This window comes from Lactuca virosa, chromosome 9, assembly GCF_052849685.1.
Source record: "Lactuca virosa cultivar CGN04683 chromosome 9, Lactuca_virosa_CGN04683_v6, whole genome shotgun sequence".
Taxonomy (NCBI): Eukaryota; Viridiplantae; Streptophyta; class Magnoliopsida; order Asterales; family Asteraceae; genus Lactuca; species Lactuca virosa.
Window position 1 is genome coordinate 72,926,688 of NC_136434.1, and position 24,463 is coordinate 72,951,150.

The window sequence follows — 24,463 nt, forward strand, 5'->3', positions numbered from 1 at the left end:
CCACAGCCCACAAACCGTGTTGCATGATAAGCATAAAACTCCACAAAAATAGATTGGGAACATACATATCTAACATAAATAAAAAAGAAATAGACATCTTGATGACAAAGCTTGGAGGTTACGTTTCAAGTACAAAGAAACCCGAAAACAAAGGAAAAACCATGGAAATATCTTAAAAGACAAGAATACCCTTAAAAGAAAATAGAAGAACTTGGACTTCTACTTCACTTTCAGTACTTGATAAACCCAATATAGGAAATTCATTGCTAGGTTCCTATTAAAATTAAAGGAAAATGCATGTTACAAACATAAGGAACTAACATCACCAGTAGACTATCCGAATTGCGTTGCATTTAACCCTCCAAAATGTCTTTAACGCGTATCCAAATGCTTATAACTTTCTAAATTGTCGCAAACAAGAAATTTAACGCCAAATTCGTTGCAATTAAGTGGGAAAGAATCAGGATTGACCAAGATTTTTTGAAGGATTACCATTTACCAAAAAAGAAACTATAAATATGTACACAAATATTACAAAATTCACAATGTGAGATCAGAGAACCCAAAATCGAGAAAAAAAAAACCCAAACTTGATATTCAATCTTGAAATGGAGGTAAAGCCGGTGGTTGCAGTGGTTACACAGAAGCTGACAGACACCTTGAATGACGAATCGGTAGCCGATAACAAGGTCATGATACATCAACTCAAAGGCGTCATAAAGTCTCTTAAGAAGCTCCAAAGCTTCTCTGAAGAAAAGGGCGATTCAGATGCATCCCAGAGGGCAACAGACCATCTTCGTGTTCTTTATGAGGTTGAAGACGAAGTTGAGAAATTCACCTTCCGATTTGCTCAACAGAGAAAGAAGTTTGGTTTCTTAATGAAAATAACCTTCTTCTTCAACAATCTTAACTCCTGTCGTAGGCTCAAACGGAAGATCAAGAAAATTCAGACTCAGATTCCCGCTTCTCCTCGAGACGTGTCTGTTAGAACAAACAGTTCATTGTCCCAGCAGAACTCAGTGACAACCGTTTCTGATGACATTGACACCACCGGAGAAGAATATCAGAACGATGATGAAGATGATTTCAGCTACGAAACACATCCCCTGACGCAGAAGAGTTCCTCGCATGTTTGGGTAATTTCAGAAATCCCAAGTAGCCCTAGCCCTAAACGGGGGCTTTTGACTCGGTCTTTCACAATGATCCCGCATCTGGAGAAGATTCAGATATCGTCGAGTTTCTCTAATCAAGAAGAAGAACTCGGGATTTTCGGGCTTGATGATGACATCAAAAGCTTGGTGAAATGGGTGACGCAACAACATGAAAGGAACGTTTCTAGATTCATCGACGGAATCAACATTCCGGTGAAAAAACAGTCGAGGAAAAATGAAATTTTTGTCCCGATTGTTGGTAAATTAGGTTCAGGAAAGACCACTCTTGCTCGTGCAGTTTATAGAAACAGAAAGATCAAGGATCACTTTGAACTCCATGATTGGGTTTCTGTAACAGAAGAGTATACAGCAGATCGTATCTTGCACAGTGTGTCGAAGAAGGTGGGTTTGGTTAACGAGAATGGAAATCAAAATCAAAGTCTCCTCGATCACCTCAAGGGTAAGAAGTACCTGATTGTGATAGATTGTGTCGGGAGTCGTGGTGTGGTGGAAGATCTGATAGAAGCTTTTCCTGACGAAAATAATGGAAGTAAGGTAATCTTCACCTCTCGTGAAGTTTGGAGAAATCGAGAGATGAACATCAATCCCCATATCTTGCAACCATTAAACGCAAAGGAAAGCTGGAGTTTGTTTCTGAAGAAGGCTGGAAAGGAAAAGGAGGCTGATCAAAATCAAATCCACCCGATGACAAGAGGTAGGATCTTGAATATCTGCAGAGGTCTCTCTCTGAATATCGTCCTCATTGCTAAATTGCTATCCACTAAGAGCATAGCAAGATGGTCCTCTGTAATTGTTCTTAATCAATATTCTGACGACGACGTTTTGAGCCTATGTTATAATGACCTTCACATCCAGAAAAAGTTATGCCTTTTATACCTCTCTCTTTTCCCAAAAGATTACGATATTCCAGTACGAAGGTTGCTCAGGCTATGGCTTGCTGAAGGATTTGTGAAGAAAAGGTTTGTGAAGAAAGGATCCGAAGAAATCTCCCCTGAAGATTTAGTACAGGAATATTTCGATAATTTGGTTGATCGGAGTATGATTGAGATAACCAAATTTAGGTCCGACAACAGCCCTAGACATTGCCGTTTAGTCTCTGTTTTTCACGACTACCTGCTACCAAAGGCTCAAGACATCAGCCTCTTCTACATCCACCGCAATTCAGAATCTCTTGAAGATGCTGCAAATCCGTTTGGTGTTCGTCGGATGGTTCACCACATGACAACCACCGGAGCCGCCGCCGCCACCACCAGAAGGGCACATTCCGAGGAAGAAGACGCCACTCTCTCTTCTTCTCCGAGTTCCCTTTCTTGTTTCTTTCCAAGTTGCAGAGAAAATATAGATGCCTCCGATCTCCAGCAATCACAGCCTCATAGTTCCACTTTTGATCCCTCTCTTTTGAGGTCTTATGTGTCGTTTAACTTCCAACGTAAGGACATGCCAGAAAGAGAAGTTGGAATACTTTTGGGGAGAATTATCAACAGTCGGTTTGGATTATTGAGGGTGCTTGATCTAGAAGGTGTTTGCAAACCTAATCTGCCTGAGAAACTCGGTCAATTGTGTCATCTGAGGTACCTAGGGCTGAGATGGACGTTCTTAGAGAGTCTCCCTGAATCTGTGGGTGACCTGACTTATCTAGAAACCCTAGATGTGAAGCACACTTGTGTAGATACTTTACCCGACTCCATTTGGAAGCTGAAACACCTTCGTCATCTCAATCTGAACAACATTCGACTTGCCATGCCACCTAGCAGTTCTTCGAGTCTCCTCACGCTATGGGGATTGGTTTTAGATGAGAAGATATCAGTAAACGAGGGTTTGGGGAAGTTGCTTGATCTTAAAGAGTTGGGGATTAAGTTTAACCTAAGCAAAAGCCAAGGCGTATTGCTTGAATGGATTGCAAAATTGAAAAATCTTCAATCGTTGAGGTTAATATCTGTAGATGACATGGGTCGACCTTCGAGGCTAGATCTGAAACCACTACGGGATTTGGAGAAACTTTCTCATCTTAATCTGTATGGGAATTTAGAAAGATTACCTGCTCCGATTGAATTCCCTCCAACAGTTAGGGTTCTTACGCTGTCAGTCTCTCGGCTAGACAATGATCCGATGGAGACATTGGAACAACTGCCTTCGTTGATGGTGTTGAGGCTTTTGGGGGATTCGTACATAGGAAAAAGAATGGTTTGTCATGGAGGAGGATTTAAGAAGCTTGAGGTGTTGAAGCTGTGGAAGCTGAATGATTTGGAGGAATTGGATGTGGAGGAAGAAGCAATGGAGAGACTCAAAGAACTAGACATCAGACGATGCCATAACTTGAACGACATCCCTTGTAGATTGCTGCAAAAACAGAGGTGCTTGGAGGAATTGATATTGACAGACATGCCGGATGATTTCGTGGAGAGGATCAAGAAAAGAAAATCAAAGGATACATCTATGACAATCAACCCTTGGAAACTTGCTCCATAGGCTTTGTGAGCTCTTGCTTTCGATGGTTACAACTTACCATTACAATTTTCTTTGTCTTTCTTCATTGATCTACCATTAAAATTTCTCCTAGTCAAGTGTTTTATGTTGGAATATAATTCCTACTTTGAATACTCTTGGACCATTTATGTGATATTTTAATAGTGAATGTAGCAGTTGGTGATAATCCTAATGTTGCCATTATGACATATTTGGTGTATGCACTTATGTAATGTTGACATATTATATTTGGTATATGCATATTTAATGTATGCACTTATGTAATGTTGACATGTGAATATGTGATGGATGTGGATGACATAACAATTACATAAGGAGCCAAATGGTTAATTTTTTACGCACATATTGTGAGAATCAGAAAGAGGCTCATGAACTCTCTTGTTCCTCTTACTTCTCAAGCGCGTCAAGATCGATTTCCACCGATTGTGCTCTCCATCATAAGAGACGTGTATCCATAAATAATCGGTCAAGATATCATCATGGTATCAATATCTCCTACTTCTACACATCATGGATTCGCAACATATTGATGATTGTAGTGTCTTTTAGTATAGTGGGGATGTACAAGAGACCCGTTGAGTTTAATTTTAGCTACAATACAACTATGGAGATGCGGACTGTATCTTTGGATAAGCCAAAGTGAGAGAACATTGGGTCTGGGTACGGTGCCTTTGGCCGTGGGGGTCCAAGGGGCGGTGCCTCCGGTGCTTGTCCATATACAATCTGATATACCCGACATTTGATTTTCTGCCAAAACCAATTGCCACGACTGTTGGGAATAGTTGACTTTTTCTCTGCAAAAAATTAACGGAATATAACTTCAATCAATCAATCTCTCTCTCTCTCTCTCTCTCTCTCTCTCTCTCTCTCTCTCTCTCTCTCTCTCTCTCTCTCTCTCTCTCTCTCTCTATATATATATATATATATATATATATATATATATATATATATATATATATATATATATATATATATATAGGGAAGGGTTCTTTGGAAAATAAAAAAACCCTAAAAAACCCCCAAAAATCATAAAAATGCATAAAAAAAATACCTAGAGATCACAAAACTTTTTTTTGACATTTTTTATGAAAAAATCGCAAGTTTTTAAAGAAATTCACTGAAAAAAAATTTGAAAAAAAAACTTTTTTTTATAAAAAAAAAATGATTTTTTTTTTCAACGAAATTTTAATAAAAAGCTGCGATTTTTTATAAAAAAAATTCAAAAAAAAGTTTTGTAATCTCTAAGTATTTTTTTATGCATTTTTATGATTTTTAGGGTTTTTTTAGGGTTTTTTGTTTTCCATAGAACCTAAACCAAATAAAAGTATATTTATACACACACACACACACTAGCCGTTTACCCGCGCCAAACGACGGGTGCGAATAGTTTTCAATGACATATATAAGTGTGTTTCTGTTTTCGTTTAAAAATAAAAGTATATTTATAATGTGGGGATAATGACTTGAAAGGGTAATGGAGTTTCGATTTTGTTCATATTTAGTCACTAAACTTTTTTCATTATCTATTTGCCAATAAACTATTGAAAATGTTCACATTTGACCCTTATGACCGGTAATAAAGGTAAAATGTGAACAGTTTCAATAATTCAGTGGCAAATAGATAATAAAAAAAGTTTAGTGACTAAATGTCAACAAAGTTCAAAAGTTTTCTTCCCTCTCAAATTATCCTAATACTATACCCCGAAAAAGGTATAAAAAAACGAAAAACGAAACTAATATTATATGTATAAGTTTTATGTTATAAACTATGCAATATTATATGTATAAAAATTATCCTAATATTATATGTATGAATTTTGTGTTATAAAATTATGTAACATATTAATTGACATACATTAAACCATATACGTTGTTTATAAAAGAATACATACATACATTGATACATTATATATGTTGTTATACTCCATGTATTGACATACATCATATTAGTATATTTACTATTAAAAAGAATATCGAAATTTTCATATTACACACAACATACATTTAGAAGTATTTTTAATATTATTATTCTTTTTAATTTTTCTTATGTAACTTGTGTTAACATATAAATACATGTAGTTGAAAACATACATACGGTTAAACACATACATACGGTCAAATATATAGATACATAAATGGTCCATATTATATTACAATTTCAAAAATAGCCCCGTATGTAAAAAGTTATTATAGGAATTCTCCCTCGTTAGTTAGAAATTTTTGATTTGATTTTTTTTTATTTTTAATGATTGTATTTTAAAAATAAAATGGTATAGTATTAATTTGTTTGTGAGTTAAAGCATCTTATTTTCATTAAAGAAGAAAAAACAATAAAGAACAATATGGTATCTTTACTTTAAACATACACAAAATAACTTTTCTTGACTAGTTTTGTACAGGAAACACACAGAGTCAAATATAAATCGAAATTGCCCAACGAACTAACCAACAACATCCGAGAGAGGAAAATAAGTTGATTCTTTAATGAAACTAAGCAACAACATCAATTTTAAATCTATTATTAATAACTATTGGATTTACATTAAGGATGTCGTCTTTATAAAGATTTCAAGCTAACTTGCATCAGCTCAAACATGAAGTTGAGCATCGATATTCAGATAGAATCAAAACACCATATTGGTAGCCAATAATGTTAGATTAGGTGTCTAAGGTCAAAACTAAATTGATATAACTTTATGAACTAAAAACAAAATACTTTTTGGGTAGCCCTTAATAACTAGAAACAGTTAGGAACAACTTAAGGAGCATGATGAAATAATTCATTTTTTATACCTTTTTCGAGGTATAATATTAGGATAATTTGAGAGGAAAACGAACTTTCAACTTTGTTCACATTTAGTCACTAAACTTTTTTTTTCATTATATTTGCCATTGAACTATTGAAACTGTTCACATTTACCCTTATGACCGAGAGTAAAATGTGAACAGTTTCAATGGTTCAGTGGCAAATAGATAATGAAAAAAGTTTAGTGACTAAATGCGAATAAAGTCAAAAGTCCATTACCCTTTCAAGTCATTATCCCTTATAATGTGTATTGTTGATTTGGGTTAAAAAATATACATGAAACGTCAATTTTTAACAATTGTAATTTTCAAAAAATATTTATTGAACTAAAATAGAAAAATATTAGGTTAAAATTTTAATTTAGGATATTTATTTTACTTTAATATAAACTTATTATTTATTATTTAGTCAATTTTGAATAAATTATATTAAACAATTATCTTTGCTATGAAAATTTTCAAATTTGAAATCAGTTTAAACTGTTATAATGGAGCATAGAGCATACAAAACATAATAAAAAATGAAATGTGACAATAAAACCACCAAATTTAGAATTTATTCCATACAAAATTTTCAAGTAGAAAGTTATAAATTAAATCATATCTATATTGCTATTAGGAATGCAATATGTTTCATGTAACCATAACCATCCTATACTTCGTTCTTTTTTTTTTTGCATGCTTTGACCAAATGATTGATAACCAAAATCAAAACCTGATCAATCGATTAAAAGTCAAACTGATAGTGGAGAAAATTAGTAGAAAACTCAACATTCAATCAATAGCCCTTGTTTTCTGAAAGAAGTCATCATTTAAATTTGTAGCAAATACAATCAAAGAGCAAAATGGTTCCTTGATCAACCTGTGTTAGGTGCAACTTGTGCACCTTTTTGCACATATTTTACTCCCTCTTATGCATCTATTTAGCATAATTGTTCTTCATTTGTCTTGCATTTCATCATATTTCATGTTAGTCTCTAGAACAACCTTATTTGCACACTTTCATGTCTTTTTCAGGTAAACCGGAGCTTGGAATGTGTTTTGGGAGGTGTCGGGAAGCATTGGTGAAGATTTCGGGATGATCGGGCGAAGAACGAAAAAGTTGGAAAAATCAAGTTTCGATTCGGTGTCAGAAGGGTACACGGGCCGTGTTGGATGGCGTGTCAAACCCAACAAATAATAGGGGTACAACAAACTCCAAATACACTGCTTTAATACACTAAAAAGGTAGTACAAGGCAAGCAGGGTCGACCCACAGAGACACAGGATAAAAGTTTATACCTCTTTGCGTAAGGTACTTTGGTCACAAAGGGGGATTTGTTTGCAAAAGTCAAATAATGAAAATAACAATCAACATTGAAACATGCAGAAAATGAAATGGATTTATAAACAAGTTGTAAAAGTGCTTCCAGTTCTAGTTTTGAATGTTGTCATTTAACCTGATTATGACTTGATGCAATATGTGATTACTATTCTAAGTTGGTACTGAAAGATATTAACACGCTCTAATGCCTCTCGCTTGCCAAATTATCTAACCAAAACACGCTCTTTGACTAGACCTAGCTTTACTAATTCAACCTAAACACGCTCTTAGATTGCATTGAAAAACTGCATTAAGTTTTGTACAAGCTTCCCAACAATGTTCATTTCTTCTCATACGCTCAGAAGTATGAAAACATGTGATAAATGTTCTACAATAAGAGAACTTATTGTTTGTTACCAACCATTAACTTTATAGAATGATTATGTGCTCTAAAAGTTAGTTAACTACACAAAAATTCAATTCATGAAAGTGGCCAATCAAACACAAATCAAATTTAAGGATTCTAGTTTAAACAAGAACATAATCACTAGAATAGAATCACAATTCAAACATCAAATCATATGCTTCAAGTCAAGCAATCAACATGTTTTGAACAAGAACTAGAAACTAGGGTTTCTTAGCCACACATGGCTAGAACAAGATCACAAGAATAATGTAAAGTCCATAAATTTTACGCCGAATTCAAACTTTTTCAACTATAAATAAAAGTCAAATAGTATTGTTTACAAAATGTTTTCAAATCAATATCCATCGGAGTGTCCCAAAATCATATCATAAGGATGAGGAGCGGTACGGTCATGCCTTCGCCTTGCCACGATCTCCTGAAGTACCTAAAACAATAAACTGAAACTGTAAGCCCGAGGGCTTAGTGAGCTACCCCCAAAATACCAATACCACACTGACAATACCATATCAATAACAACCAATCAATCAATCATGCATACTGGGCCATCGGCCTGACTGGTCCGCCCTACCGGGCCTACAGTCTAACTGAATCTATTCATGCATACTGGGCCATCGGCCTAACTGGACCGCCCTATTGGGCCTACAGTCTATCTGAATCTATCCCGAGCCTTCGGCATGACTGGTCCGCCTCGTGGCCTGCAGTCTCCCCGGACCGCTCATAGGGTATGTTGGCCTTTAGCACAAAGCAGGACCGCCTCAACCCAACCAATAAGCAAATAACCAAGTTCACATAACTATCATATACTGGCATATACAACATCAAACATATCTATCATACTGATCATCAACCATAGAATCCTCTCGTAACGAGAGTACCGACCTAGCAGGTCACTAACATACCAATCCTTACGGATCATAAAGCATAACATACTGTCTACCCTGATTCCGATCTAGCAGACCAAACCATATGTAGCGTACCATATCAATAACAACAAAAGGGTCGGCCTTGGTGCCGTAGACCCTATCGATATAGTGAGGATGACTCACCTCACAGATGCCGAATTGAAAGGTAAACTCCAATTCTCGGATCACTTGTCACAGGCTCCACCACCTATGACCATAGTACAATATACTCATAAGTCCTTAACTCTATAAGGTACTCCATAACCCACCAGTCAACCCCTGGTCAAAGTCAAAGTCCTCAGTCAAGGTCAACAGTCCATGTTGATCCCCAACTCGCCGAGTACCCTTGGCTACTCGCTGACTTCCTCGAAGCACATTCCACTCGCCGTCATGTCGAGTTCCTTCGATTCCCGATCAAACTCTAAGGTCACCCGTCGAGTTCCCTCCTTGCCACTCGACGGGTACACACGCATACATATCCTAGGGAAAACTCATCCGACTCGCTGAGTTTCTCTTCAATTCGTCGAGTCTTATGGTGATCTTCATCGGACTCGCCGAGTTGTTCATCCAACTCGTCGAGTTCACGGCCATCTTCATGTGACTCGCCGAGTCAACCTTGCGACTCGCCGAGTCCATTCAGCCCTTTTTCCATACAGACTTGTTTTGAGCCATGCAGCGGCTCCAAATCACAGATCCAAGCTTCTAGGGCATGCTTTTCACGTAAAGTTGCAAACTTTACGTGCATGCATGACTAATAAGGCTCTTAATGCCAAAACTAAGTTCTTAATGGGGATTTATGCACAAGGAGGGCCTCATTCTCGACCAAAATCAGAGCTTTATGACTCTAGAACCCAAGAAGGTTACAGATCTGAAGTTACAACTTCAGATCTAGCTCATATCCCACATTACCATCTCAACCAAACCATAAAAACCCTAGATCTCAACCAAAAGAGGTCTAGAAAGAAAAAGGAGAAAAGGTGACGACTTGATACCTCCAAATGATGCTATTTGAGGTAGATTTCTGATCTCCCACACTTCCTTGCTCCTAGCCTTTTGTTTCCCCAAGCTTCTCTCCTCAAAAGATCTCCTCTCCAAAGCTTTACACACCCAAGAATGAACACCACACGAATTAGGGTTTTTCTGAGCTCTCAAGGACTGCAAAGAGGCCAAAGGAGGCTTATGCTTCCTTAAATAGGGTGCAAAACCCCGGGATTTAGGGTTTCATCTGCCAGCTCCTACTCGCCGAGTCCCAATATGGACTCGTCGAGTAGGTCACTTAACACGCGATCCCACCCCGCTGCTACTCGACGAGTAGGTCAACCGACTCGTCGAGTAGAGCTTCATCCAATAACTCTTATTTAAATGATACCTGAGAGTCGGGGCGTTACAACTCTCCCCCACTTGAACTAGACTTCGCCCTCGAAGTCCGTCGGAATAAACAATGTCGGGTAATGCTCAGGCATCTCCGCTTCCGGTTCCCATGTCCACTCGGATCCCCTCCGATGTTCCCATTGTACCTTTACCAAAGGTATTTCTTTGTTCCGAAGAATCTTCTTCTTCCTTTCCAAAATAGCCACATGCCTCTCCACATAGTTCAGACGCTCATCGACCTGAATGTCATCCAACGATACTACTGCCTCTTGGTCCATAATGCATTTTCACAATTACGAAACATGGAATGTGCTGTGGATCCGGCTAAGCTCCTCCGGAAGCTCTAGCCTATAAGCCACCCTGCCAACCCTGGCAACAATCCTGAATGGACCGATGTAGCGGGGACCCAATTTTCCCCTCTTCCTGAAGCGGATCACTCCCTTCCAGGGTGAGACCTTCAGGAGAACCATGTCACCCACCTGAAACTCCAGCTCAGATCGGCGTCGGTTGGCATAACTTTTCTGCCGACTCTGAGCGGTCTGCAGTAGCTGTCTAATCTGCTGTATCATCTTGGTAGTTTGCAGAACTACCTCTGTCCGACCCATCACTCTGTGCCCAACCTCGCCCCAGCAGACTGGGGTCCTACACTTCCGCCCATACAACATATCCTCGAGGGTCTGTATGGTCCGCTCACTCTGCCCATCAGTCTGCGGATGGAACGCTGTACTAAAATTCAACCTCGTACCTAGTTCCTCGTGGAACTTCTGCCAAAAACGGGAAGTAAATCGGACATCCCGGTCGGAAACTATGGAAACTGGAACCCCATGGCGAGAGACAATCTCGTGGACGTACAGGTCGGCCAACTTCTCCGCCGACGAACTCTCCCATATAGCTAGGAAATGGGCACTCTTGGTCAATCGATCCACGATGACCCATATAGCATCGAAACCCTTGGCCGTCTTTGGCAACTTCGTGATGAAATCCATCGTGATCCGTTTCGATTTTCACATGGGAATCTCTAGGGGCTGCAGCTTACCATGCGGCCTCTGGTGCTCGGCCTTGACCATCCTACAGGTCAAGCACCTCTCAACAAACCAAGCGATATCTCGCTTCATGCCCGGCCACCAATAACTCGAACTCAGATCACGGTACATCTTGGTGGCTCCCGGATGAATAGAGAAGCGAGACTTATAAGCCTCCTCCATCACTGTCTGCCGGACCCCTCCGGACATCGGAACCCAAACCCGACCGTAACGGGTCAACAATCCCCGACTATCCTGAACAAACCGGGCGCTTTCACCCTTAATCTTCTCCAACTTCCAGTTTTCCGGTCTCATACCCTCAATCTGAGCATCCCTGACCAAACCCACCAGCGGGGAATCCACCGCTATCCTCATACATCTGGCTGGGGTCGAGGACCCAGCTGACTTGCGGCTCAGAGCATCCGCAACCACGTTCGCTTTACCAGGATGGTAAAGGATCTCACAATCATAGTCCTTGACTACATCCAGCCACCTGCGCTGCCTCATGTTCAGGTTTAGCTGATCCATAATGTGCCTCAAACTCTTGTGATTCGTGTATATGGTACAACGGACCCCGTACAGATAGTGCCTCCAAATCTTGAGAGCGAAGACCACCGCTCCCAACTCAAGATCGTGCGTGGGGTATCTCGTCTCATGCGGCTTTAACTGCCGCGATGCATAAGCTATCACTCGTCCCCTCTGCATGAGGACTGCCCCTAAGCCTGTGATGGACACATCACAAAATACCACGAAATCCTCCACTCCCTCGGGGAGTGTCAACACTGGCGCCTCGCATAACCGCTGCCGGAGGGTCTCGAACGCCCTCTGCTGCTCAGGGCCCCACCGGAAATCCACTCCCTTCCTCGTTAGACGAGTGAGGGGTACGACAACCTTGAAGAAATCACGAATGAACCTCCGATAATACCCTGCTAAACCCAAGAAACTCCTGATGTCTGAGGGAGATCTCAGAGTCTCCCACTGCATAACCGCCTCCACCTTGGCCGTTCTTGTCGTAGTACCCCCAGCAGCTCCCTGAGATGCTCCTCATGCTGCTCTCGGGTCTTGGAATATACCAAGATGTCATCTATGAACACAATGACCGAGCGATCGAGCATCGGTCTGCAGACTCGGTTCATCAGATCCATGAACACTGCTGGCGCGTTGGTAAGCCCAAACGGCATCACCACGAACTCGTAATGACCATAACGAGTCCGAAACGCGGTTTTCTCCACGTCTTCATCCCTCACCCTGACCTGGTGGTATCCTGATCTCAAATCAATCTTGGAAAACCAAGATGCACCCTGCAGCTGATCAAAAAGATCGTCTATCCTCGGAAGCGGATAACGGTTCTTCACCGTTAACTTGTTCAGCTCCCTATAGTCAATGCACATCCTGTGCGAACCGTCCTTCTTCCTGACGAAAAGGATCGGTGCTCCCCAGAGTGAACTACTCGGACGAATGAACTGCTTACCCAGCAGCTCCTGCAACTGAGACGACAACTCCTGCATCTCTGGCGGTGCCAGTCGGTACGGCGCCTTAGCGATAGGGGCCGCACCCGGCACTAGATCAATCCTAAACTCAACCTGCCTCTCCGGAGGCACTCCGGGTAACTCATCCGGAAACACATCAGCAAACTCCCTAACCCGCGTATCTACTACATACGCCAAATAACCGACACACCCGTGCTGTATATACTGTCGAGCCCTGGCTGCCGAACAAAACCCTGATCCCAACCTGGTGCCCTCGCTATATACTACCAGTTGTCCCCCACTTAGGGTTCGAACCACCACCCGCTGCCTCTCACAGTCGATCATGGCACCGAAACGGCTAAGCCAGTCCATCCCTACAATCACGCATACACCCCCCATGGGGATAGGAATCAAATCTATCGGGAAGGACACCCCGAAAATCTCCAACTCACATCCCCGGTAAACCGAAGAAGCAGAAACCCCGTGCACGTTGGCGATCGAAACTCGCAACGGACACTCAAGATCACCTATCGGCACACTGAACCCTCTAGAGAAGGTCTGAGATACAAACGACCGACTCGCTCCCGAGTCAAATAATACCAAAGCGGGCAAGGAATTCACTAAAAATGTACCTAACCACAGGTACAATCAATAAGCATAACACCAATACAATAACTGAGACAGAGAATAAAAACGTACCAGCAACCACATCTGGTGCTGCCTTGACCTCCTCGGCCGTGAGCTGGAAGGCGCGACCCTGAGCCTTCGGAGGCTCCACCCTGCCTGGCCTCCCATCTCCAATCCTCACAGTGGCTGGCGCATGACCCTGCGCCGACTTGGCGGCGAGCTGCGGACAGTTGGTCTTTACATGACCAACCTGATGACAATGGTAACAAATCCTCATATCTGCTGGAGGAACGGACTAACGGCAGTCCCTGGCATAGTGCCCCTCCTTGCCACATTTGTGGCACCCCCCTCCTGCTCTACACACTCCGAATGAACCCTGCCACACTTTCCACAAGTGCGGCTCTGCTGACCCCCAGACCGTGCATCTACGGTCTTAGACCGCTTAGGCGCCGGCTGAGATTGTGCCGGTGCCTGATGCTGCTCCTTTTGTTGCAGCTCTATCTCCAACTCACGCCGCCTCGCGGCTTCCTGTAGATCCAGGAGGGTCTCACAACGTTGTGTAGCCACAAATTGTCGTATGTCCATCTTGAGCATACTCAGATAACGAGTCATCAGAGACTGCTCCGACACAAACTCCGGGCAAAACATCGCCCTCTCCGTGAACATCCGGGTAATTTCCATCACAGACTCCCCGTCCTGTATCAATGTCAAAAACTCCTGAGCAAGCCGCTCCCGTTCCACGCGCGGAACGTAGCGGGTGCGAAACATATCCCGAAACTGCTCCCAAGTAACAGCAGCCCGCTGATCATCAGAATATGAACCTGTCGTCAATCTCCACCAGTCCTTTGCCCCGAGCCTGAGCAGGTTCAGAGCACACCTGACCTTCTGGTCAGCAGGACATGAGCACGTGAAGAAATAGCCCTCCACGTCAGACAACCACCGCATAGCTCTGATCGCATCCTGAGTACCATCAAATGTCGGGGGCTTCGTATTATCGAAGTCCCGATACTGAAAAGTCCTGCCGGCTCCTCCTCCAACCCCTGCCGCAGTTACAGCCGAAGTGGCTGCAGCAGCTGCTGTCTCTGCCAGAGCTGCATATCGCTCATCAAAATACTCAACCATCGCGGTCTTGATCGACCCGAACATCTCTGGTAGCTGCGCTCGGAAAGCCGCAGCGACCTCAACGTGCAGAATCTCCCGGATCCTGGCATCCAGCTCCTCAGTCCCCATCTGAACCACGGGTTCAGGTGCTACCGACACCTCTGGCCCTCCGTCCCCCTGTCCCGACCCTGATCCGGATCCCGATCCTGATCCGGACCCAGCAGCAAAACGTCTCGTCACCACCATACTGAAAGATACGTTCAAGACATCAGATACACAACATAATATCGGGAGACCAAAACTCACAAATCCTAGGGGTTGTGACTTCCTTGCTACGCGTATGGGTCCTGTGCTTCCAGTAGTACGGGCCCATACTACCTTCCACGCCTACCCATATTTGTCTCAAGTATCACCATAACTCCATAATACTATACTCAACATAATGTGCGCTCAACCCTCATTACTAGGGGACATCGCCTATCTCACTACTGATCCCACAGCTCTGCACAACTCATACTTCCATGGAACTTCCATCAGCCCCTGCAGCGCTAGTGTATGCTAGCCGCACATAACGCTGGACCCGATAGACTTTCGAATATCCAACCCTACCCTAAGATCGAGTCAGACATTCTCAGGCTATAAGATCTTAACTATACACGGCCGTGATGCATACACTAAACATCTACAGTTATGATGTCAATCCCATATACAAGAAACCCTAGGCTAATAGGTATCACATAATCAGGCAAATCTATCATGCGATTCCTGAAGATCCCTAGCCTAGCACTAGCATGCTGTTCTAACATATCAGAATATCAAATAACTGTATGGTATTTTGGGGATTACTTACAGGCTCCGGCTGATCGTACCGTCTGCATCCTCCATCCTTTCTTTTGAAAACCATTTTTAAAACTTACTTCCCAAAAATCTCCTTGGTTTGAGACTGGATTCACACGAGTGTTCCTCCAATTCACTCAAACCAAGGCTCTGATACCAACTTGTAACGTCCATAAATTTTACGCCAAATTCAAACTTTTTCAACCATAAATAAAAGTCAAATAGTATTGTTTACAAAATGTTTTCAAATCAATATCCATCAGAGTGTCCCAAAATCATATCATAAGGATGAGGAGCGGTACGGTCACGCCTTCGCCTTGCCACGATCTCCTGAAGTACCTGAAACAATAAACTGAAACTGTAAGCCCGAGGGCTTAGTGAGCTACCCCCAAAATACCAATACCACACTGACAATACCATATCAGTAACAACCAATCAATCAATCATGCATACTGGGCCATCGGTCTGACTAGTCCGCCCTACCGGGCCTACAGTCTAACTGAATCTATTCATGCATACTGGGCCATCGGCCTAACTGGACCGCCCTACTGGGCCTACAGTCTATCTGAATCTATCCCGAGCCTTCGGCATGACTGGTCCGCCTCGTGGCCTGCAGTCTCCCCGGACCGCTCATAGGGTATGTTGGCCTTCAGCACAAAGCAGGACCGCCTCAACCCAACCAATAAGCAAATAACCAAGTTCACATAACTATCATATGCTGGCATATACAACATCAAACATATCTATCATACTGATCATCACCCATAGAATCCTCTCGTAACGAGAGTACCGGCCTAGCAGGTCACTAACATACCAATCCTTACGGATCATAAAGCATAACATACTGTCTACCCAGATTCCGATCTAGCAGACCAAACCATATGTAGCGTACCATAACAATAACAACAAAAGGGTCGGCCTTGGTGCCGTAGACCCTATCGATATAGTGAGGATGACTCACCTCGCAGATGCCGACTCGAAAGGTAAACTCCAATTCTCGGATCACTTGTCACAAGCTCCACCACCTATGACCATAGTACAATATACTCATAAGTCCTTAACTCTATAAGGTACTCCATAACCCACCAGTCAACCCCTGGTCAAAGTCAAAGTCCTCAGTCAAGGTCAACAGTCCATGTTGACCCCCAACTCGCCAAGTACCCTTGGCTACTCGCCGAGTTCCTCGAAGCACATTCCACTCGCCGAGTCATCGGGGTGACTCGTAGAGTTCCTTCGATTCCCGATCAAACTCTAAGGCCACTCGTCGAGTTCCCTCCTTGCCACTCGACGGGTACACACACATACATATCCTAGGGAAAACTCATCCGACTCGCCGAGTTGTTCTTCAACTCGTCGAGTCTTATGGTGATCTTCATCGGACTCGCCGAGTTGTTCATCCAACTCGTCGAGTTCACGACCATCTTCATGTGACTCGCCGAGTCAACCTTGCGACTCGCCGAGTCCATTCAGTCCTTTTCCATACAGACTTGTTTTGAGCCATGCAGCGGCTCCAAATCACAGATCCAAGCTTCTAGGGCATGATTTTCACGTAAAGTTGCAAACTTTACGTGCATGCATGACTAATAAGGCTCTTAATGCCAAAACTAAGTTCTTAATGGGGCTTTATGCACAAGGAGGGCCTCATTCTCGACCAAAATCAGAGCTTTATGACTCTAGAACCCAAGAAGGTTACAGATCTGAAGTTACAACTTCAGATCTAGCTCATATCCCACATTACCATCTCAACCAAACCATAAAAACCCTAGATCTCAACCAAAAGAGGTCTAGAAAGAAAAAGGAGAAAAGGTGACGACTTGATACCTCCAAATGTTGCTATTTGAGGTAGATTTCTGATCTCCCACACTTCCTTGCTCCTAGCCTTTTGTTTCCCCAAGCTTCTCTCCTCAAAAGATCTCCTCTCCAAAGCTTTACACACCCAAGAATGAACACCACACGAATTAGGGTTTTTCTGAGCTCTCAAGGACTACAAAGAGGCCAAAGGAGGCTTATGCTTCCTTAAATAGGGTGCAAAACCCCGGGATTTAGGGTTTCATCTGCCAGCTCCTACTCGCCAAGTCCCAATATGGACTCGTCGAGTAGGTCACTTAACAAGCGATCCCACCCCGCTGCTACTCGACGAGTAGGTCAACCGACTCGTCGAGTAGAGCTTCATCCAATAACTCTTATTTAAATGATACCTTAGAATCGGGGCGTGACAAATAAAAGATGGAATTAATGTGCAACTACAACTTACAAATACTAGAAATAATGTTTCCAAATGATTACTGATCAATCCCTTGCAATAACTTTCGAAATCCCCTCTCCAAATGTGCTCTGATATGTTCTCTCCCCCCAAAAATGACCCTCAACCTGAAATATGAAAGATAGGAAAACTGCCAAAAGTTGGTTTTTTTGGGTCGAACGCGGCCCGTGTTGAGCATAAGGTAAAAATGACACGGCCTGTGTTCAGCTTGGTCAACAGCTTCCCTTTTGGTCAACATGGCCCGTGTTGATTTTGCAGTGTAAATCCAACACGGCCCGTGTACCCTTCTGACTCCGAATCCAAACTTGATTTTTCCAACTTTTTCGTTCTTCGCCCGATCATCCCGAAATCTTCACCAATGCTTCCCGGTACCTCCCAAAACACATTCCAAGCTCCGGTTTACCTGAAAAAGACATGAAAGTGTGCAAATAAGGTTGTTCTAGAGACTAAAATGAAATATGATGAAATGCAAGACAAATGAAGAACAATTATGCTAAATAGATGCATAAGATGGACTAAAATATGTGCAAAAAGGGGCATAAATTGCACCTAACAACCTGTTACAAACACCCCATCATAGTTAGTATAAACCCTTTTAAAATGATTGGTAACCCCACTCAATTTAAGAAAAAATAATATCCCAGTTGAAGTAGACATGGGTACTATACATTAACAAATAAAGAAATTAGATTTTTATAAGGAATATCAAAAAATACGTTGGTAGCATGTTGACCATTTATCTTTTTATATCACAAATAAATGAACAAATCATTTATGTAACTACAATCAATTTTGAGCAGAACCTGATTTAGAATAAATAAAATAAATAAAGTATTTTACTCTTATCTGTAGAGAACAAAATTGTCATTGACATTTTGTCGAACAGTTGGAGGGTGTTTTTGATGTAGATGTAGCTGACACTCTACAAAAAGACAAATTTGCAAAAATGGTCCCTGTGGTTGGCAAAATTCTGTAGTTTTGGTCCAAAACGAAATGTTGGTGCACCACTGGTCCAAAATTGGATATTTCTATTGTTTTTGGTCCCTATCTACTTAAAAAGACCATTATGCCCTTATAATTTGTTTTTCCATTTTCTTATTATCTATTTTTATTCAAAAAAAACCCACCACTATCCCGTTCACTCTCTCTTACACACAAAAACATCTCTCTCTCTCTCTCTCTCTCTCTCTCTCTCTCTCCCTCTCTCTCTCTCTAAATCTTCATTTGGGTTCTTTAACTTCGTCTTCTTAAACACACACACAAATGAACGAGTGCCACCACTGTGCGCCATCACCACCTACAAGCACCTCCATCTCCACCTAGAATTCACCGGACGCAAATGAACGAGTGCAGATGAAGGGAAAACGAAGAGAAGAATGGAGGCAAAATCGATTGGGAGGAAGAGGATTTTGATCCTCGTCCGATGGAGAAAAAGAAATACGAATGGGAACAGCCTCAAGGTCGATCGATGGTCTAATGGCCGAATTCGCGAGTAGGGGCGACCAACACAAGAGGCCGTCGCCTCTTATCGTCCATCGGGAAGAGAAATCACCGCCTCTCGGTGTGGCTAGGGGTTTCGAAGGGAAGGAGGCCATAAAAGAGTTCGGACGAGAAGCACAACGTCGCAGGTGGTTCAGTGGCGTTTGCTTTGATGGGAGAAGAAGAGATGTGCGAGAGGTGAGGTTGTTGTCTTGATGGCTCACCGAAGCACCACTACGGCCGGTGGTTCATGACAGAGGACGATGAAACATGCCGAAAATCAAGGAAGAAAGGTAAGAAATTTGTTTCCAGCTTTGTTTTAATTAACAGCAATGGAAATGGGGAAAAGGGTGCCATTTTCTTGATTTCACAGGTAATCAGCCACTCTAATGGTGTGTGTTCTTGACAGGTGATCAAAGATGAATGAAGAACAGCCTCAAAATCTTTAGGGTGTTTCATTTGACAGCTTTATTTGAGGAAGAAGAACACATTTCCTTTTGTTTAGAGAGAGAGAGAGAGAGAGTGTGTGTGTGTGTGTGTGTGTTTGTATGAGTGAGTGGTGGGTTTATTTTGTTTTTGTTTTCATTTTATTATAAGAATAAGAAAATAAATAAAAATAATTAAAATATAATTATTTAAGGGGCATATTAGTCATTTTAGGTGGGATGTGGACCAAAAACACAAGAAAATACAACCATAGGGACCAAAACCACACAAGGTTTCTAAAATTGGACCAGTGGTGCACCAACATTTCATTTTGGACCAAAACTACAGAATTTTGCCAACCACAGGGACCATTTTGGCAATTTTGTCCTAGAAAAACCATTTAAACCATATTCCATAACTATTGAAAAAAAAAGCCGGAAATCAACCTTCATTTATTCGTGTTGTTTGTGTATGAGTTTTGTTTGTGTATGAGTTCAGACATACATGTCTTTGTATTTCGTGTGTTTTATGGCCAATATATACGAGATACAAACTAAATATTTAAAGTGTGATGATGAAAAATCATACCAGGTATATCGTATCGATGTTGTACCTGGAATCGAGAAGCAAAAACATCAATACTGATATATATATATATATATATATATAGGGGACGGTTCACTTGAGATTAAAAAAAAGTAGAGATTTTGAGATTCAACCTCAGTCACATATTTCTTATTTTCCGCTCTAATGCTCCAACGTACCGGCAGCAATGGAGTATGCCTAATCATAGATGATTATATGGCAGAGAGGTATAATTTTATAGGATTATACATGTTTATACGTATATGCTTAATCATAAATGATTATACAAATATGTCTCTTCACAGATTGAGTAATCATAAATGATTATGACAGTTTGTGGCAGAATAGGTGGTGGTGACAGTGGTGACGGTGATATAAGTAACAGAGATGACGGTGGTGGGGTCGGCCGGTGTCAGAGGTGGTGGTAGTGGTGGTGGCGGTGGCGGTTATGGTGGTGGGGATGGTGGCGGAGGAGAAAGGAACGGGCGACGCTTTATAATCATTTATGATTATACCAGGCCGCCGCACCAGTACGCCGGAGGGTTAAAGCGGCAGATGTGAAATACGTGGCTGAGGTTGAATCTCAACATCTCTATTTTATTTTTAATCTCAACGGAACCTACATCTCTCTCTCTGTCTATATATATATATATATATATATATATATATATATATATATATATATATATATATATATATATATATATATATATATATACAGAGAGAGAGAGATAGGTGGTGAGAAAGACTATGTGCGAATCCAGATGCCATCACCACTCTTTTTTTACCCCATCCCACACGCATAGCATATGCAAACACATCAGTTACACACGCATCACGTACAAACATCAGGAAAATGCAAATGTATATTTCCACAGAAAATAAAATAGAGCACCAGTTACGTTAATTTTCATATTGCCTTTTGATATATAGGTGTTTTGTTTAGGAAATAAAGTATCAATTGATAAAATCCCCTTTTCGTCTCCATAAACCTGAAGTAGCAAACCAAAAACCCTAATTTATGCTAAAAAAATAGGCTTTATATTGAAGCCAGATGGAATCGATCGATATAGAGAGGAGAATTTCAGAGTTACCTCACTGCGTTCACGATGAAATAAGAGAAGCACACATCAGGCATCTTCCTCAGTATCGATTATAGTGATTAACATAAGTTCCTAGTCGTGTGATTCTCCTTCCATTGTGGTCTGTATATACTTCCATTGTCAATTATAATAAGACATGGTGAGTAAATACATGCCAACATCAGCAAGGGCCATTTTTTTTTCCAATAAAACCTGAAACAAATAAGAAATCCTCATTAGATTATGTATGTAAGCAGAGAAATGAAGAAATTAAGGGTTTAGAGTATTTAAAAGAGAGGGTGAGAGTTCAAGGAGAGAAGAGACGAAGTGTTTCTTGTAGATATAAAGAGAGACGAAGAGAGAGTTGGAGATCAACCTTCTAAGATTTGTTAATATAGCTTGTGTTTGACCGATTCAACCGACTAAAAGTGAAGGTTGACAGATTCAAGTTGTGTTTGACCGATTCAACCGACTAAAAGTGAAGGTTGACGGATTCAATTGGCTAAAAGCGAGGAATACTAATTCAAGTCCATCCGTCAATACTTATATTTTTCAATTGTTAACCAAAATTAGATTCAAGATTTTTAGTGCATAAAATTATTGTATATGGTGCTTTAAGGGTTATACCTTTTAAAATTCAGTATTTGAGGCTAAATTTTTACTAAGGTATAAAGATATATATATATATATATATATATATATATATATATATATATATATATGTGTGTGTGTGTGTGTGTGTGTGTGTATGTGTTCGATTTTGCAGATATACACACATGAAATCGTACTGTTACTGTGCTAAAATTTATGTCTTATTGAGCATAAAACAAAACAATATATTTTATATGTTTGAATCTCTTATTTGACCTAAAATCATAATTTCTTGTATTTGGATTATCCAAATATGGTTTCATGATACTTCAGACAATATGGTCGAAATCACAGTTTTTGGAAAATATTTCGTACACGATTTTAGAATTATCAAAGTGGTAATTCATATTCAGACCCAATATCTAAAGAAATAAGCCTAGTGAATTTTGTGTTGATATGAATGAGATTTGGTCCTCATCATTTAAGTTGAATCAACATTTTATTTAAATGGGTTTCTAAAACCATATAAATTATTTTTGTGACTTGCCCTCCCAATGTCACTATGAAGAATGGTTATGGATCAATATACGGCTCGAGAGTGTAACAAACACCAGAATTTTTATACCATTGGCAAATGTTACGTGTAAATGTACTTACATTTATTATGGAATAAATTAGAAACAATTGTTTTAGGTACATGAAATTTAGGTCCCCTAATTGATAGGTTTTTATAAGCTAAAAACGATCTTTTTTTATAAAATTCTTCTAAACGAAAAACAAATTAATATAACTATTATTTTAAAACTATTTTAAAACAAAATTACCAATGATCCATTTACATGATATAGAGAGACTATAAACAACCATATGATGTTTCTAAGATAATCTCTGAAGACTTTGACCTCGCTAGGAAATTGTGGCGTTGATGAAGATGACAAAAACCCAATGTGACGCTCAAATTCAGATATTGATTTAATTTGGTATATTTTGGGGTTTTTGACTGGTCATGACGTGGTGATGTGACATTTTTCATGTAACATGAATCTCATTTAGGCCATCACGACGTTGTCACTTAGTGGCCATGACATGATGATGGTTGAAGGATTAAACCTTAATTTATGGGCTGAAGAATTAAACCCTAATTTTTGGGCTCAAGCCCTATTTAAAGGAAGTGATGGCTAGCGTTTCCTTCACCCTCAGCCTCCATTACATCCAAAAGAATCTTTGTTCAAACCCTAGCCTCCTTGAAGTTTTTGGAGCTCATTTTTCAAGTTGTGGTGATTTTGAAGGAAGAATGAAGAAGTTTGGTGCATAGATCAAGCAAGCAAACCATCCTCATCTTTGTGTACATCTTTTGGACTCCTTGTAAGTCCCCAAGCTCTCATCTTATTGGTTTCTTCTTTATAGAGCTATGTTATTTTAGCTCATTTTGGTCCTTTATTTTTTTTGGAGTGGTTGAATGGAATGAAGTTAGCAACTTTATTGCTCTCCAGGGTCCCAAGAACATTATACCTCGTAGATCTAGAAGTTGAGTGACTGTTGAAAGCCTTGCATGGGTTTTTAACCTCGTTTCTACCATTTTTTTGACCTAGATAAGAGAAGGACATACATGTCCATAACTTTTGGATTTTTATAGACCATTAGGGTCCTAAGAGGCCTTCTGGAAAGTAAGAGTTGAGGGCTTAATGTATTAAGGACTAAATTCATTAAGTTGTCTACAAACAGTTGTTGGATTAGTCTCTAAGTCCATATTTGATATGTACTTGACCCGGTTGTAGCATGGTCCTTTTGGGTTGCCTTCACCAAAGCAACTGGACTGGATGATTTATGGAGAGAGAAGATATTATTGTTTATTAATATATTATAAGAATAATATATTAAAAGAGAAATCATATTTTTTAATTAATATTGGTCAAGAATTAATTAAGAAATTAATTATGTGATCAAAAGAGATTAATTGAACTTAGGGGACTGGAATTGCAATTATAAGATAATTGATTTTGGGCTGTGGATCTTGTGGATTAAGGGGGTGGACGAATTTAGGGTGGAAGCCCACCTTGAAATTGTCGAAGCCTTAAGACCTAAGTCATCTAATTAGGGTTTTGACTGAGACCCTAGCAGCACAGCTATTTAAGGACCCCTAGGGCATCCAAAATCGGTTACCAGAAGAAACCCTAGAGTTCTAAGAGCCGAAATTGTGCCTCCATTCCCTCTCTTCTAGATCATCTTCTTGCCTTGGTGTTTGTAAGCCATTAGAGGTATTACACTTGTGATACTAGGCTCTCAAAGCTTGAAGATTCTTGCAACAATCAAAAGGTAAACATCTAAATCTATTTTTATATGTTATTTCGATTTTGATATGTTAGATCTAGGGTTTATAACCTTTGGATATCTTGCATGTACAATAGAGAAACCTAGATCCAAAGCTTTAGGGTTTTGCATGTGCACATAGGAATGTTCTTTTGATCAAAACCCATCAGTGGTATCAGAGCCTTGCTTGGTTTCTATTGTATT

The 24,463-nt window shown here is 40.7% G+C and overlaps 1 protein-coding gene across 1 annotated transcript; it reads left to right on the top strand.

Moving 5' to 3' along the window:
- Window positions 1-388: 388 nt before the first annotated feature.
- Window positions 389-3,973, top strand: LOC145136544 (disease resistance protein RPP13-like). The gene has a single exon (XM_079070666.1). It carries the CDS (start codon window positions 609-611, stop codon window positions 3,639-3,641), a length of 3,033 nt encoding a protein of 1,010 aa, XP_078926792.1. The 5' UTR covers window positions 389-608; the 3' UTR covers window positions 3,642-3,973.
- The last annotated feature ends 20,490 nt before the right edge of the window (window positions 3,974-24,463 follow it).